The 16,089-nt window shown below is 43.7% G+C and overlaps 6 protein-coding genes across 6 annotated transcripts; all 6 read right to left on the reverse strand.

The window, feature by feature from the left end:
- Window positions 1-311: 311 nt before the first annotated feature.
- On the reverse strand, window positions 312-2,735 carry CG9649 (uncharacterized protein). Its single transcript, NM_142086.4, has 4 exons — window positions 2,383-2,735; window positions 1,767-1,932; window positions 861-1,572; window positions 312-793 (listed from the first exon to the last, which is right to left on the reverse strand). The coding sequence occupies exons 1-4, from the start codon at window positions 2,593-2,595 to the stop codon at window positions 370-372; spliced, it is 1,515 nt and encodes a 504-aa protein (NP_650343.1). The 5' UTR covers window positions 2,596-2,735; the 3' UTR covers window positions 312-369.
- A 253-nt stretch (window positions 2,736-2,988) lies between these two features.
- CG31326 (uncharacterized protein) lies at window positions 2,989-5,058 on the reverse strand. Its single transcript, NM_142087.3, has 4 exons — window positions 4,838-5,058; window positions 4,482-4,647; window positions 3,656-4,424; window positions 2,989-3,593 (listed from the first exon to the last, which is right to left on the reverse strand). The coding sequence occupies exons 1-4, from the start codon at window positions 5,045-5,047 to the stop codon at window positions 3,176-3,178; spliced, it is 1,563 nt and encodes a 520-aa protein (NP_650344.2). The 5' UTR covers window positions 5,048-5,058; the 3' UTR covers window positions 2,989-3,175.
- Window positions 5,059-5,412: 354 nt separating this feature from the next.
- CG33109 (uncharacterized protein) lies at window positions 5,413-6,437 on the reverse strand. The gene has a single exon (NM_176500.4). It carries the CDS (start codon window positions 6,430-6,432, stop codon window positions 5,542-5,544), a length of 891 nt encoding a protein of 296 aa, NP_788677.1. The 5' UTR covers window positions 6,433-6,437; the 3' UTR covers window positions 5,413-5,541.
- A 489-nt stretch (window positions 6,438-6,926) lies between these two features.
- Sp212 (Serine-peptidase 212) lies at window positions 6,927-9,008 on the reverse strand. Its single transcript, NM_206487.2, has 4 exons — window positions 8,735-9,008; window positions 8,496-8,661; window positions 7,605-8,385; window positions 6,927-7,386 (listed from the first exon to the last, which is right to left on the reverse strand). The coding sequence occupies exons 1-4, from the start codon at window positions 8,930-8,932 to the stop codon at window positions 6,981-6,983; spliced, it is 1,551 nt and encodes a 516-aa protein (NP_996209.2). The 5' UTR covers window positions 8,933-9,008; the 3' UTR covers window positions 6,927-6,980.
- Window positions 9,009-9,950: 942 nt separating this feature from the next.
- Window positions 9,951-11,615, reverse strand: CG9631 (uncharacterized protein). Its single transcript, NM_142088.4, has 3 exons — window positions 11,363-11,615; window positions 11,118-11,289; window positions 9,951-10,974 (listed from the first exon to the last, which is right to left on the reverse strand). Exons 1-3 carry the CDS (start codon window positions 11,567-11,569, stop codon window positions 10,034-10,036), a joined length of 1,320 nt encoding a protein of 439 aa, NP_650345.1. The 5' UTR covers window positions 11,570-11,615; the 3' UTR covers window positions 9,951-10,033.
- A 1,255-nt stretch (window positions 11,616-12,870) lies between these two features.
- Window positions 12,871-13,998, reverse strand: CG9624 (uncharacterized protein). The gene has a single exon (NM_142089.4). It carries the CDS (start codon window positions 13,920-13,922, stop codon window positions 13,053-13,055), a length of 870 nt encoding a protein of 289 aa, NP_650346.1. The 5' UTR covers window positions 13,923-13,998; the 3' UTR covers window positions 12,871-13,052.
- Between the last annotated feature and the right edge of the window lie 2,091 nt (window positions 13,999-16,089).

Raw genomic sequence — 16,089 nt, forward strand, 5'->3', positions numbered from 1 at the left:
AACTGCATGCAAATGGAATGCAATTGCTGTCTTTGACAAATCGCCGCTGGCAGATCTGCTGGCCGATGCAATCTTTCAATTGAGATACCCTTACATAAAGTGGGGACCACAAGTTTTGTTAGTTTTTTGTACATATGATTTTCTATATGAGTATTTCAGAAATTTATCAAATATAGGCATTTAAAATGTGAACTTAGGTAATTGCTTACTTTAGTGATAAAAACCTCCAAAGCTCCATATAAATACTATTAAAATCAACTTTAACCCCTTTAGTTATGTGTGGATAGGGGTAATGCAACTGTCACTTTTTTAAAAAATTTTGTATCTTTTATTTTGGCACTTAATTCAACTAATCTCTTGTATAACCTATCAAAACCACATGCTACTGAGCAGCCACTCGATGTGCTTGGCCACATCCGTATAGATGACAGGCAGCGTCAGATTGCATCTGTTGGTCATTCGCTGTCCGGCTGAGACGACGCCGCGCAGCATCCAGATGTCCTGCTCCTGGAGCATCAGTCCACCACCGGAATCTCCGCTGCAGGGACCGGACGCCTGGGCATTGCTGGCACAGATCGTGTGCGAGGTGATAAACTTGGCGTTCTCCTCGGACAGATTTCCACGACATTCCCACTGGGTGATGATGTCCGTGTCTGTCATCTTGGCCAGTCGCGTGTTTCGGTTCCCCTTTTCATCCTCACCCCAACCAGCCACATAGGACTTGTGACCCGAGGGCAGTTCGAGCAAAAAGTTCTCGTTCCACAAACAGATGGGCTTGATGTAATCGCCAATACTAAGTGTAGTTACGATTTAAAAGTTAATCAATTTGACAAAATAAATTAATCAATAAATGTACTTACTCAACGTGATTAGACAACTGGAGCAGTGCTAAATCCGCATCGGTGTATACATTGGGATTGTACTGTTCGTGGATTAATAGTCGCGCTACACCTAGTGTAGCTCCCGACGAAAAAAGATCCAAGGAGTTACGCCCCAGCGAAACAATAGTCCGCTCGCCCGGCAAATTCCGACTGCCAAAGCGGAAGCAGTGGGCAGCCGAGATCACTGTTCTGGCCGAGATCAGCGTTCCGCCGCACAAAAAGTTATAGTCCCTGCCAACGTGCTCGAAAAGAGCGGCCATCCAGGGCAGCTGACCCCGCTCCACTTCAATTCCGTTGTGGATAAAGGGTGTCTGGATGACCTTTTCACGCCCACAGATTCCGCTCAGTTGACCAATTGTCTGGGGATAGAACTTGGATGCTTGCGCGGGCGTATTCGACGGATGAACTGAAGGTCTGGCTGACGTCTGGAACTCTGGTTCTTGTGGCAATTGAGGCACGGGTTGCAGCCGTGGTCTTGACGGCGCCTGTTGTGGACGCGGCCTCGAAGGACGCTGTTGTGGGCGGCGTCTTTGAACTGGCTCCTCTTCCTCCTCCTCCTCATATACAGTGTAGTTGGTCTGAGGGGCCTGGGGCCATTGGTGATCAGTCCGCTGAGACGGCGGTATAGCTGCCAAAGGCACAGAAGTTCGCAGAGTTCGCGACAAAGATAGCCTTGTGCTAGGAGCTCCAACTGCAAGAGCATTAAAAATGTATATTAATAAAAGCAAAAATCAGTTGAGTAAATTATTCTAATTACATGCATACATAATACAACTTGGCATCTTTCCTCCTATTAAATTGCACTTGAATTCATTTTTTTGCACGCTGGTATGACTCGTTTGAGTCTTGGATATATCATTTAAAATTGGTTTTCTTTTTACTTACAAGGCACAGCCTCGCACGCAACTTTTCCATTAACCGTAACCTTTGTGAGTTTGGGCACCACGCCCGGCGTTGGAAAGTCAATTCTGTAGTTGATGGGCTCATTGTTAGTCAAGCGATGCCTCAGCGAATCCTCATCCTCCAAGAAGTTAAGAGTGCCCGGAGTCGACTGGAACAAGAATAGAGAGTTCAAAAGTAGATAATCAGTCCGCATCACTATAGGATAATTATAAATTCCAATTCAGTTGTCAGGGGGGGGGGGCTTTTTTACCTATGTAAACTTAGCTGAACTGGCAAAACCGATGCTTTGGCAGAACAATAACAATATAAGCATCTAAGCTGAGGCGGCTGATCTCTCGGCAAATGGCAAACCTGTTCCGCAACTTTAAGGAAAGCGGTAGAGAATCGAGCTGGTGAGCTTTATGGTAGGGGGGTTTTCCCGGACGCGACTTGTCTTATCAGCCATGCAATTCCCCTGATAATCAACTTGATCACTGAACTCGCCCAGATCGATTGCGAAATATCGGACATCCAATCTGAGAGCGAGGTCAATGCTTGATAACACTATAGTAACCAAAGACTAAACTTTATAAAAGAGTTGACAATTGGGAAAACTTACCGGGGTGTTTCTGCCACGCTGGGAAAGTTCAACGCGCACAACGTTCTCCGTATTTGTACTATCCAGGGTTAGCTGCAAGTGTCCAATGAACTGATTGTCGTACTCCAGGTACCGAAATATCATCGGACACTGGATATATGGCAAGTTTTGGGCACTTATATAGCTGATTTGCAGTATGGCGATCAGAAAACCAAGCAACTGCAGTTGGCGCATGGCGATCACCCTTTCCGGAACAGTAAATATTTATGGAAAACAAATGCGACTGCAATCGCACAGCATTCAGCTAGACGCGAATTTAATCCAATCGAGAATCAGAGGTTAAACCGCACTGATTGAGAGTCGCGCGATGAATGATTGGTATTAGCTCAGCCAATTCGCATTAGTTTCCGATCTAGCTGAATAGTCCGATTCAAAACAAAGCTGCTTGGCTCTCCCAACCTGATCAGAATAAGTGACGTAGTTATACTCTTCAAAAAAAGGTTTTGGGGGACTAATACTATGTTTGACTCAGAATTATTTTTTGGGGCTTAAGAGCATGAATTGGGATTTTATAAACCAAAATAACCAAAATAAATGTTCATGGAAACAAAAGATCCAAAAAAGTTTGCAGTGTATTCAAGATGCGCCGTTTTGCTTTATTATTTCAATGATTAATGGATCCACTTAGAATTACCCATAACGCAATAGTAGGCAGTAATACATGGATCTTCCGATTACGTGATTTTACATTCATCAATGGGAATCTCTTCAAGAAGGGGGCATGCTTTTCATGTTCGCAATCTTCATTTTGTGTTCAATTCCACATTTTTTGGCGAACCCATTCAATGTGCTTGGCCACATCAGTGAATACGGATGGCTTGGATAGCTCACAGGTGTTTTCCTTTTCGTTGATCACACCTCCGGAGATCACTCCCCGCAGCACCCAAACGTCCTGTTCCCGCAGCATCAATGGTCCACCACCATCGCTGGCACAAGGACCCGCTCCCGTTTTCTTGGCACACAGGGAGCTCGGCTGGACCAGAACATGTGGCAGCTCCAGGGCGCAGTTCGCTTCGCTGACTATATTAAGGTCAGTAACCTTGGATACTTCAGTGTTGCCGGTGCCGGTCTCATCAGGTCCCCAGCCGGCAACATAGCTCTTGAGCCCCTGGGGCAAATCCATGCGGTTGCTGGTGCTCCAAAGGCAAATAGGTACTATGTAGTCCGTGTACCTTATTATAGTATAAGCAGTAGTTTTTTATATTTAATATATTTATATAATTTATAGACTCACCTCACAGGTTCGTCCAATCGGACCAGCGCCAAATCGGCCTCCGTAAACTGTTTGAATTGGAAGTTTTCGTGGATAATCAGCTGGGATACGCCGCGAAATTCTCCATCGGAGTGAATGGCCAAAGTATTTCGACCCAAGGAGACGGCCAGCCGAGAGGCGGGCAAATCCCTTCCAGGAGCACGAAAACAGTGGGCGGCCGATAGTACCGTGGATGTGGAGATGAGGGTTCCTCCACAGATGAAAGCGGGTCCGTTGCTCTCCCGTCGTTCGAAAATAGCAACCAACCATGGGAGCTGGCCTCGCTGAAGACTTTTCCCTTGGAAGATCAATGGAGTGGTACTAGCTCTCTCCCGACCGCAGGGAATACCATTGGATGAAGGGTTCTGCTGGGGAACAAGATCTACAGGGCTTCTCACCGCCTGCTGAGGAGCATTAGATCGACTAGGATTTGGTGTCGGTCGTTGTGGGACGGGACTTGGTATCTCCGGCTGAGAGGTAATACCTCTATTCGGATTTGCCTGCTGAGGGGCGGTACCCCATCCGGGATTTTGGAAGGCTGGCAGTGACTCATTACTCCTTCCAAACAACTCTCCGCTATCCTCTAGTCTGGGTTGACTGGGTCTGGTTTCCCTGTAGTCTATCTGTGGACTTTCATCTTGCCAAGCGGGTCGAGGTCTGGTTGGCACAGGTTGGGGATTAACGCCGAAAACCGATATGTAGGAGGGCGTCCAAGTGATTCGCAGCGTAATGCCGGTTCTTGGCTTAGGATCTAGAAATTATACGTCCATAAATTGCATTTAAAATATATTGAACTATAAAAACTTACATACACCGCCACTACAAAGTTGTACGCCATTCAATTGCATGCTAGTGATCTTGGGCGGTATTGTTGGAATAGGAAAATCCACACGGTATCTAATCGGCAAGCCCTGACGCAGATTTTCCTGGGTCACTTCATCATCATCCACCAGAGAGATACTGCCCACATAGTCCTTAAAAAAAGAAATATCAAAAATTAATTGATTAATAATTCTATCATTCTATTGTGCTTGTTTATATATTTTTGCAATGTCAATTTTCATTGCCGCATGGGAAATTGCACAACCGCAAAGTAAGCAAAGTGATAACAGAAGCGACTTATTATGAGTTCAGAATTTCCAAGTTAATAATGCTGAATCTTACTTCGAAATCGTGATATCCCTGCTGGGAGAATTGAAGGATGAGTGTCTGGTTATTGGCCTCCGGATGACGAACTTCCACCAAACCGATGTACTGCCCCTGGTAGCCCTGGTATTGAAATCGCCCAGAGCAGCCATTCCGGGGCAACTGGCCAAGAACCAAGTTAATCAGAGAAGCCAGAAGGAGAACGGTCACCAGCTGATGCGGACTCATTGCAACTACGTATGAGCTGAGCTTTTCCAGTCTATTTTATAGAGATTTTAATTACTCGCATTAAAACTCAAAAGACTCACTCAATGAGCACTGATTGATACCCGATCTAAGTCTCTCAATAGTCAGTGGCTCTCCCCACTTTGTGGGTATTTAAGTATTCAGTTTTTGGAGCTAAATTCTCGAGCGTAAATTGCACTTCCACATGCTAAGCTCCATTAAGCCAAAAAATGCATTAATATTACTTACCTTTTCTTAAAATAACTTTATTAACAGCACAAAGACAATGAATGAACATTTTCTCACAGTAGGTATTTAAAAGATTTAATTTTTGATTTTCTGCTCCTTTATCATAAAACATATTTAATGGATCTCATATTTATTTATTTGTTTCTATAATAATTGGTGCGAAAGGTTCCTAATTATGTGCTGTCTCTGCTATATGTTCGCCAGTGATTATTGAAATAATATCTGATTTTAAATGTATAGATCCCGACTTATTTGGTAAATGTTTCACTCTCAAGATAATCCTCGATTATATCATCTAGCTGTCTTTCTACCTCGACCCGCTCCTCAGTGTATTCCTTAACAGTTTTATCCACACACTGATTACTTTGCCGTTGAATGTCCTCCAACTGGTTGCCCTTAGTCCGCAGATTCAGCAAATTCTGTGGAGCATTCTGGATGCCATCGATAGCTCTTCTGACGTTCCGCCGGCACTTTTTTGGCTTAACGCTGGAACAGCCTTCAGTGACATCGATCAAGTGCTCCGTTGGATTTTGCAGGCCATTTAGGGAACTTTCCAAGTCCAAGTTAAACCGAATCTGATTCCAGATAAACAGACCAACACAACTACGCAATCGAAGGCCGTAACGACTGTTGAAGTTTTCAGTGATGGAAACAGCCTCCGCGGTTCTAAGACCTTTAGTCGACTCCTGAACTTTCGACACCTTTGCGGCAGCCCAGAACTTCCATTCCTCCTGGACATTAAGTTTCGAGACAAGTTGCTCCTCCTCTGCCTTGATGTTCGTTAGGAATTTTAGCAATGGAGATATGCTCAAACCTAGACCAGTTAGAGCTTGCAGAGATTCCTGCAGGCCTTGTCTCCTTTTCTTTTTCCGAGTATTGGGCAAATCGGATAATAATTTTGCCACATAATTGTCAAGAAGATTCCTCAATTGCGTTATCGTTCCTTCGTTCTTGTTTTGCAGGTCGTTAGTTGGACTTAGAACCGAAATACCTTTTTCGTTTAGCCTTTCTGGATCATTGGGCAGAGCTCCACCATCTCCAAATTTATTCCAGATATCAAAAGCAGTTTCTATTGCCAGAACGCTGTCATTCCAGGCAAACTGGACCACCAGGAGGATTAGAAAGCCGCTGCACTTCATCTTTATACCAGGCCTCTAAGAGTCTATATATCGTACTGCAGGCCTTTTATAGCCAATTACATTGGGTACTTAAATGTGCAGCACGCTTCCCAAACATTTGCTCAGCCGATGCCAATCATTTAGCAGTCAATACGTGGGCATATATGTTTACTTTTATGTCATACATGCAATACACATGGCCATTAATTTGTAAGATATTAGCTAAAGAAAGTTAGCGAAAAAGTCAGTTGTGTCTTTTAGCCAGAACAATCAATCGGTTCTACCAATAAAAAAAAAAAGTGGCCGCTGCTAAATCCTAAAATAGATGAACTATTAATGAAGTACATCTCAACAATTAAAGTTATTTTTTTACAAACATTTTATTGTCAGCACGTAGCAACCTATCTGTACTTTTTTTTGCCTTTCAATCATCCATCATTGCCAATAAAATAAGTGAAAGATGGGAGGCGCAAACTCGTTTTGCCGAAAATCACCAGACAGTGAAACATCTAAATATCTTTTGGCATTAAAGTTTTTAATTTGATTGTCCACAAAGCAAATCCGGATGCTCAGCGAATGTTTTCGCTTATCCAGTTGATGTGCTTGGAAAGATCGCAGTACAGTACATACTGATTAAGCTGGCAGGTGCCGGCAGGTCCGCGTTCCCCTGCAGACACAATACCCCGGAGCAGCCATCGATCGCCCTGCTTGACCATCAGTCCACCGCCGGAATCCCCGACACAGGGTCCAGATCCATCGCGATTTCCCGCGCACAGACTTCGCTCCGTCACCATGGTGCCCCTCCAGGTGCTGGCGCAGACCGTCGGACTGGCAATCTCCGCCTCCACCACGCGTGGATACTGGGTCCTGGAGCTGTCCTCATCTCTCCCCCAACCCGCTATAAAGCCAGTGGTGGACACCGTTCTGCTTGCCTCCACCGTCCACATGCAAATGGGTGCAATAATGTCGTTAAACCTGAAAGAAAACATGATAGTCCTTAAAATATGAACTTTATAAGAGAGATTTTTTCGCATGTTATGAGTATTAAATTATCACCTTCTGTGAGAAGCACATATTGTGATAGAGTAAATATAATATTTGAACGGGAATGCCCATCGTAAAATGATTTATAATATACCTTTTGTATCTCTTGAGTGAAAAATTAAATTACTAATAATTATTTAAATACTCACGTCACTGGCCGTTCAATGGTGATCAAAGCGATATCGGCATCCGAATACGACCGGGTATTGTAATCCGGATGCCAAAGCAATCGCATTACATTGCGCATCTCGGCCCCATCCTCTCCGTAGTCATCCAGATCATAGCGCCCGAGTCCGACGACCACGCGGTCCTCCGTCATCCGATGCACACAGTGGGCGGCACTAATTACAATGCTGGACGAGATCAGGGATCCTCTGCACTTAAAGGCCAGAGCTCGAACCTCCTTGTGATAGACGGCCGATAGCCAGGGGTACTGTCCTCGAGGGAATTCGTTTCCACGCACAATAAACGGAGTTGTGCTGCCCTCTCGACCGCAAACTACTGATGATATTTGGGATCGCGGATCAAAGCGTTGAGGTGGTGGAGTAGCTGGCGGAACGGTTACAACTGCTGGTGGAGTTGGAAGTGGTGGTGGTGGTGGTGGTGCTGGTGCTGGGCTGCTCGTAATAGTTGGTACAGGTGGCGCAAAAGTGATTGGAACACTGGGTACTGGTTGATTCCAGAAAATCTCAGTTGGAGTGGGTGCTGGAGTTACCACTGCTGGGCTTCTGTTGGACACAGTCGTCCAGGGCTGTGTAAAACCACGCCAGATATCATTGCCACGGGATGAGGTAGGATAGAATACTGTCTGCACATTCACATCTAAGCCATCTCTGGTGAAGGGATTGAATACGGAGGAAGGGAACGAAGCCAGCGAACCACTGATGTCGAGCTCATAGAAGCGATTAAAGAAGCTATTGGGCGGTCTGTCTGGAACAGGGCTCAAAAGAATTCATCAAGAAATATGCACATTAACATTGAGGGACTTCAGAATTCTATAAGACAATACCTATTCCTAGAACCTAACACAAGCTACTCACATTCGCTGGCCGAGCACAAGATCTGTTCGTTGTAGGAGAGACGCGTTAGTTTGGGCAATCCGTTGCTTGAATTTGGTCTGACGGCTATTCGAAATTTGGCCGATCCTGTAAGCTGTCGTACCGCATTTTCATCCGGATACGGGATCAGGGAACCCACGGCGGAGGCCTACGAAGTGCGAGGGAACAAAGTGGTCAGATGGGTTGTCAAACCAGCGCGATGATTGCTGGCCAGCTCATACATCTTGTTCACCCCGTTGCGAGAAACGTATATCTATGCGATTCCGACCCCGCATCAAGCTGGGCAGCGTAATCTCGCCCTGCACACCCTGGAAGGCATCGTTGACATAGCGGAAGTAGTCCGGACACGAGTTCTCCGGAACAAGCTGGGCCCCGGCCAAGGCGATTAGCGACACAATTACGATCAATTCCAGACCCATACCTTTCCGGAATCTTGGATTAGAAAAAGAAGCTCTCGGTTCCGCACGCGACAACCTACGGTGGGCAAATAAGACTGATTGCCGAGCATCGGGTATTGCTTACACATCTCGACGAGTTGTTGAGTCACTGAGTATCGGTGTTGAGCAAAACTGGAAATTCCGCATCGTGCTGAGCCAATAAGGCGCAGCTTCCATCAAAACATTTAAGAATTAATCTGCCGACTCTTTGATACTTTGCTCTCAACTAAATCATAGTTTTACTTCGGCTAAAGTAACCAGTATAGTATAATCTGGTAGATTAAGTTAAGTAAATCTTTTTTTGGTTTTCTTGCTTACCTTTCTTTATTAGCCCCTACAAGCAATTGTCTATAATATTGCTTAAAATCGTTGTTTTTAAGTGGATATACCCTTGGTACCTCGTAATCAAATGTCTAGAAGCCATCTGCCTTCTGTGTTTTGAGCGAAAATCCCCTCTCTAGTAATCTTTGACTAATTCGTATAAACAAAACAAGAGCTTCAATACAAAGAGTTTACAAATTATCATCAATTTAATTTTAAGCTTATGATCATAGATCGAATTACTATTCTCAACATGGATGGGCTAACACTGATCGAATGTGTTAATTGATAAGGTGCTAATACGACTAAAGAAATTAAAAATTACATTTATCTTTACTGATAAGCTAGTGAGTCAAAACCCTGCTGTTGCTCACAACTGATTTTCTTGCTCTTGAGTCAAAAGTATTATTAACAAGAGATCTGACATACAGCCTTATTTGTTTATAGTTCTTATTATTATTACTCTCTGATGAGCTCTCACTTGTTTAAATCGAATTCCAAAAGCACTAATAATCTATTCCTCTCTTTAGAAAATTTGTAATCAATGATTGCAAACATCTGCACTTTAAGTCATAGGCTTAAAGCAAGGGTTTTATTTTAGCGCAAAGTATACACTTAATAGATTGTTGGCACCAATGCATGCTTGGGAAATCCACCGACTAGGAAAAGGTAATCTATTATACGACTTAAAGATTTATTGAGAATTTTGTACATAAATTTCCGTGTTTTCCTGTATTGTCACATTATAATTATTTCAGCGCCTCACATGACCATATTTTGACGTACCCAGTCAATGTGCCGTGCAACATCGCAATAGATAACATACTTGCTAAGGTCGCAAATCTCTCCGTGGCGAGGCGATAAAGAGACCACACCACGAACGTACCATCGATTGTTACGCAGGACGATCAGAGCAGATCCCGAGTCTCCGAAGCAGGGACCATGTGATTCTGAATTGCCGGCACAGACGGTCCGCCGCGTGATGAAGTCCTCCGCCCGCTTCATCTCCTTGAGACACTGATCCCGGGGCACCAATCGAACACTCACTGTCTTGGGAAACCGCGTCTTCTGGGCACTCCTGTCGTAGCCCCAACCGGCTACTGCTCCAGTATCGCCCTCATTCGGTGGCAATCCCATATTGGAGCCCCAAAGGCAGAGGGGTCGAATGTACTTGGTGTACACCATCGGAGAGGTCAGCACCAGCAGACCAACGTCCGCATCCGGAACTGGATTGCCCTCGTAGGCGGACGGAGTCAGCACGCTGGTCACGCTAACCAGGGAGGCTCCATTCTCAGGATTCTCGTTGCGATCATGCCTGCCCAAATAGACCCAAAGCTGGCTGGCGCTCTTTCCATAAATGCAGTGAGCTGCCGTGATCACAGTCCGTTTGGAGATAACCGACACCACGCATTTGTATGTAGCCGTGCCAACACCTTCGTAAAGGGCCGCGAGCCAGGGGTACTGACCGCGGGTCACCAGGTCGCCTCCGATTTGAAGAGGCGAAAAGCCCTCAACGCCGCATTCCTCAAAGTCCGAATCTATTCTGGGCATGATTGAAGGAAGGAAAGGATTGGGGTCATTGCTCGGTGTGCTCGGCGGCGGACGCCGCTGACGCACTATTTCTCTTGGTGCTGACTTTTGACTAATTGGCGTTGAGGTGGACATGGACTGGCGTCGGGTCATTGTGCTTGAAGGGGCATCATCTGCACAAAGTAAAAAGAAAGATATGAGAAAATTATCATCAACTATATGAGATCATCTACTATATAGAATATCTTTAGGGTAACAATAATTATTTCAAAGTAATTTAACTAAAGATATTCTATCTAGTTTTATTATTACTCACACTCCTCATTTTGACACAGAACCTCGCCGTTGAATTCCGCCCGGACAAGTTTGGGCAGCTCGTTTCCAAAATCCGTGAAACGCACAAACACCTCGCCACGTTCTCCGCTGTGTATCTTTTCAAAGGCCCTTTCCTTATTGGGATACGGAATGAGTGAGCCCACAGTGTTTGCCTGCATGGGGGGATATCAGAATGTTGAATCAGTTGAAATAAACAAATATATATGTAATTTGTTAGGGCTTTACCTCACCAGTTCCGTGAGCAGTGAAAACCACCTCCCATGATAGGCTGTTCACACCAGCGCGTGGCGCCGTGAAGACGCCAATGTAGGCTCCACTGTCCTCTTTGTAGTAGGAGAAATACCTCTCACAATTATGCTGCGGCACGTGCAACGCCGACCCGAGTTTCAGATTGAGACAAAGGCCCAGCAAGGTCAGCCACAAGATTGTCATTGCGACGGTAACAACCAATGCTGAATGGAACTGAATGAGAACTGGGATCGAAATCGGAATCCACAAGCGACTATCGATGCACTCCCTCTCCATGTAACAGCTGATCTCTCGCCAGATTGCGGAGCACCCCCATTGAGTGATCACTGGTTATTCCCAGCCATATCAAGTCTTCGGCTTAGTACTATTTTTAATCATTCAACTAACTAACAGCTATTTAAGAACCTGGTTCTCCACGGAACTATTTAACAGAGGAGCTACTGTTGAGAGAAAAATCCCCATCTAAGTAAACATGTGACTTGTTTTACAAACCCACTGTATGTACTCGTATATATATGATATGCTCGTAGCTAACTGAAGAAATATTTTCTTCTCTTTTTCTGATCTTGCTCAATTTTTATAGCAAAAAACTGTTCAGTATCAATCGAGAACTGTTGTAAAACACAACTTTTTGTGGCTTAGTTTACGCCTGACAGCAATTTAAAATTTAAACAGCTAGCATTGGCTTTTAAAGCACAAGTACTCTTTAATTTATCTTATTTGTTTGGGCAATTTGTTTTTGATGCTATAAGAAACATTTACGAACTGATAAGAAAAGTATTACTTTTTAAATTTATTTTTCTATACTTCTACTGACTTTTTACATTTTCAAGATCTGTGGCGGCTCCTCTTAAAAATCGCGTAAGTTTTGCTCAAAGCTATTATCAGGCGTGGCAAGGTGGCTTATGTGAATTTCTATTGAAAATTATGTTTGTGGGTCGACGTTTATAGCGACAACGCATTTGGCCAAAAAAAACTTTTTCCAACAAAACAAAAAGGAAGCCCGTAGAGAATGAGGGGAAGTGCTCCTAACTTCACGATACCCGCAACTCAATTTTGCTGCATTGTGGCCGCCGGTCCCCCAATTTGCCCCAACTGCCTGCCGGCAACTTTTATAATCAGTTTCAAGTTTGTTAAGCTTTGTAATAATTTGTTGAGATTTGGTGCGAAATTTTTCGATTTCGTTTCTTTTTCGCAAACAAACTTGTTGTGAATTGTGCCGTGGGCTCAAGTCTGCCAACTTAGCGGAGGCACTTTGACAACACATCGGAAAATGGTGGTGCAGGCTTCCGCCTGCGTCAATAATCGGGTGGCAAGTGGCAGGTAGCGTGCGTCTGACTGCACTTGAAGGCAGCTCCAATTGGGCGGCCTAATTGAAGCGGTTCCTGTTCGGGCGCCACTTCAACATGATGGCTTGAACGGCCGGGCGGAGCAAATCAAGTCGTATCAAATTAGGCGACGTGAATAAGTATTAAACTGGGCTAAAACAGATGTTATGATGTTTAAATTCGATTTATTGCATGTAATATATATAATCTTGTGTAAACTTGAGATTTTTTTTACATTTTGAAATTTTTTTAAAAGCAATAAATAATTACTTGTCTATAGCAACTTCAGTTGGCATTTGCTAATAACTGCTGATGGAAATTAATTGAAAGAATTTGTTCTATGCCCGTCGGATTATCTTATAGGTATCGCAGGTGCAGATGCCACGAAAACGACTAAATACGAAGACAAATGGCTCTCCGCAGGACTTAAGGAGCTGATTTTTCTGTGCGTGCACAAAAGCTGTGCGAAGGGAGTATTGCACCTCATCGTGCCATGAGTTATCAGCCGATTCTTCCACCAAATACGTGTGGAAGACATTGAGCACCTGAAGCGATCGTTCCATGCGAGGTGTTCGAGGCAATGCCAGTAACTGAATATATGGACGAAACTTTATCCAGCGCTGGCAGTCCTTAATGTCCACATCAGTGCCCAGATCGATAATCATTAGCTTGCAGTCGTGATCATGAATGGCCCTCAAGATGTCCAGCTCCATGGGTCCCTTGAAGCACTTCTGCAGCTCCTCAGTGATGGTGAAGCCCAGTTCGTGACTGGGAGTTTGCATGGTCCAAGGATAGCGCCGATTGGCAAAGTCGTACGCCAACTTCTGGCGACGCTCCTGCTCCATCCTCAGTTTGTTTACCACCTCATCTATGGGTCTAATGTCCCGGGATCCATGGCGCAGAAAGTCCACCTGATTCGACGCCGTTCGCTCCTCCACCTCCTGGTTTAAGGCATTCTCAGCATCCTCGTTCTCGATCTCCTCCCTTTGGGCTCCTTTGCAGCAGCGCAGCTCATGTGGCGGCATGTAGAAAGGAAAGCCCACCTGGGACAGATAGATATGCCAATCCAGTCGATTGAAGGGCTGCCGGGGCACAAAGAATTCGTCCGGCTTGGTCTCGATGCGACAGACATTCTCGTCCAGGATCAATGGCCATAGCACGTCGAAGAAGGGGCTACCCAGCGTTCGTTTGACTTCGGAGGTATTCATTTTGGGTACTTGGAATTTCTATTCATGTAATTTGGCCTGGCTAGCAAATGTGTGTCTATGGCAGAATTTCCGTTGCCTCGCTATCAAATGCTTAATAGGGTGACACAAATCTGCTGGCATCTACATTAAAATACACCTAGAAATATTTGGATTTCTTAATTTCAGCCCAAAACTTAATATACATTATTTCAACAGATTTTTACGTATATTAACATGTTTACAGAGTCTTTAGTTTCGTAGCTTAAAATAAGAATTAAAATTTATAAAATGTATATATGCTTATTATCTTTTTTCAAAAAATTCGCAGCAGTGAAAGCACATCCCTTCCTATCAGCGAAATAAATCAGCTACTGGCACGCCCCCTAATAACAAAGCCCTCCCACATTTTTCTATAGCTAAACTTGTTTGTTTGCATTTGTTGCCAAATTTATGCGCACTCACAGGCAATAACGGTAAGTAAGTATTCTCATCGGGAATCGGCAACAACAATTTGCGTAAATTTTACGACATTCCATGCCGTATATTCACGGTAGCCGACGATCGCCATTATTTTATGAGCTGAAACAGTGAGGTGAAACAGGATTTTATGACGGAATGCAGGCGCAACAAGATGGCCGCGATTTTCATTATGCCCCAGTTCGAACATACATACATATATATTAGTTTAAGGAGGGCGTGGCAGATCCGAAGGGGAAATGGCTGTGACAACGGTGACGAGTTTTCGGGCTCATTAGCTTTTATGGCTTTGCTTTTATTGCTCGCGGCGTGGCAGCTTTAATTTCAAACACAAAGTGTTGCCTATCGCAGGGCGCTCGGGCGCCTGGTTTTTGGTCCTCCGCATGTGAGCAATAAATTTTCATAAATCAATTGTTCGTGCCACGTTGAACACAATCAGTGGGCTTACAAATCGAAGGCACCTAGCAAAAATCCAATCCACAAAAGGTTTGAATTTAGATTTATGTCGGTGCACCGAAAACCGAGTGACGAATGCCTATTTTACGCCTCGATGTTCAAACACTTATTGTTTTAATATTCAGCGCCAGTGCGAAATTTTGATTCGAACCCACGATTTTAATTTTACCACGATGATTTATCGCATCCGGTTAGCCTTAGTTGCCTTCTAATTTTCAAAATTTAATTTTGCTTTCGCTGGAAAATTTAAAGCCATAAGTGACCGGGAGCTAAAAACACCGTATTTGTTTTACTTTTTATTTCGTTTCATCTATCAAAACGCGACGACTTTTTCCAGCTCTCTGGCCACAAAAAAAAGTTGTCCTCTATATGCGGGATGTGTATAAAAATTTATGTGTATATTTATTGTGTTTTATTGGGGCACTTAAGCGTCAGACTGTAAGAGAAAACCGCGAGAGCAAAAACCGAAAGAAAAAGCGAAGTCAGCTGTATTAAAAAAAGTCAAGGAAAAAGCCATGCAAAAGAAAAACTGAAACAAGTAAGGACAACTGAGACGCTTATTGACATAAAAGCCAATCATTTTCAAATGGCTTTAAGCATTCGACAAATGGAAAAGCAGCCCCAACATCAAACGGAAAATATACACAAAACTCGAGCGTAAAACTGGAGTCATTTTTTTTATTATTTTTTTTTTTTTGGCTATGCATTTGAGTTGGCACACCGCAGAGAAAAGGCCACAGGAACTTCCAGTAGATGCACTTTGAACCCGTTCTGCGGTTTGAGGTTCTCTACATAAATAAAAGCCTTACAGAATTTTTTTGCCAGAAAAATAGATACGCGGAATTCAGCGTCTCAAAAGGGAATGCTTGAATATGAAGGCAAGTAAAGGGACTTTTTAAACTTGCCACCATCAGACTATTGAATATGAATTAAATTATCACTAGAGTGTGAAAAAAATATGATTGATGCAGTGCTGTTCATCCATCAATCATCGAAAAACACTGGTGCAATGTTCTCGTCGTTGATATCTTTTATGCAAGTTGTTAGCTATAGCAGCTCATAAGAAAACGAAATTGACTATTATTTTACAATTGGGAAAGTTTTAAAATTGTGAAAATATAATATGCGCAGAATTTCTTTTGTTTCGCAATCCTCCGTTTTGACAGCACCAATAAAAAAGAATATTTATTATTTAAAATCTGTTTTTTGTCAGGTGTTGATAAATATATATTTCAAAGTAGCAACTTAAATATTC

The sequence above is a fragment of the Drosophila melanogaster genome, chromosome 3R (assembly GCF_000001215.4).
Source record: "Drosophila melanogaster chromosome 3R".
Taxonomy (NCBI): Eukaryota; Metazoa; Arthropoda; class Insecta; order Diptera; family Drosophilidae; genus Drosophila; species Drosophila melanogaster.

Coding starts and splice junctions, on each gene's coding strand:
- CG31326 (NM_142087.3), bottom strand. CDS start 5,047: ATGAGTCCGCATCAGCTGGTGACCGTTCTCCTTCTGGCTTCTCTGATT. Junction 4,425..4,481: donor ACTTTGTAGTGGCGGTGTAT/GTAAGTTTTTAT, acceptor TATAATTTCTAG/ATCCTAAGCCAAGAACCGGC. Junction 3,594..3,655: donor CGATTGGACGAACCTGTGAG/GTGAGTCTATAA, acceptor TACTATAATAAG/GTACACGGACTACATAGTAC.
- CG33109 (NM_176500.4), bottom strand. CDS start 6,432: ATGAAGTGCAGCGGCTTTCTAATCCTCCTGGTGGTCCAGTTTGCCTGG.
- CG9631 (NM_142088.4), bottom strand. CDS start 11,569: ATGACAATCTTGTGGCTGACCTTGCTGGGCCTTTGTCTCAATCTGAAA. Junction 11,290..11,362: donor CTGCTCACGGAACTGGTGAG/GTAAAGCCCTAA, acceptor CCCCCCATGCAG/GCAAACACTGTGGGCTCACT. Junction 10,975..11,117: donor TCTGTGTCAAAATGAGGAGT/GTGAGTAATAAT, acceptor TACTTTGTGCAG/ATGATGCCCCTTCAAGCACA.
- CG9649 (NM_142086.4), bottom strand. CDS start 2,595: ATGCGCCAACTGCAGTTGCTTGGTTTTCTGATCGCCATACTGCAAATC. Junction 1,933..2,382: donor AGCGTGGCAGAAACACCCCG/GTAAGTTTTCCC, acceptor TTCTTGTTCCAG/TCGACTCCGGGCACTCTTAA. Junction 1,573..1,766: donor TGCGTGCGAGGCTGTGCCTT/GTAAGTAAAAAG, acceptor ATGCTCTTGCAG/TTGGAGCTCCTAGCACAAGG.
- Sp212 (NM_206487.2), bottom strand. CDS start 8,932: ATGGGTCTGGAATTGATCGTAATTGTGTCGCTAATCGCCTTGGCCGGG. Junction 8,386..8,495: donor CTTGTGCTCGGCCAGCGAAT/GTGAGTAGCTTG, acceptor GCCCTGTTCCAG/ACAGACCGCCCAATAGCTTC. Junction 7,387..7,604: donor ACCATTGAACGGCCAGTGAC/GTGAGTATTTAA, acceptor GTTTTCTTTCAG/GTTTAACGACATTATTGCAC.
- CG9624 (NM_142089.4), bottom strand. CDS start 13,922: ATGAATACCTCCGAAGTCAAACGAACGCTGGGTAGCCCCTTCTTCGAC.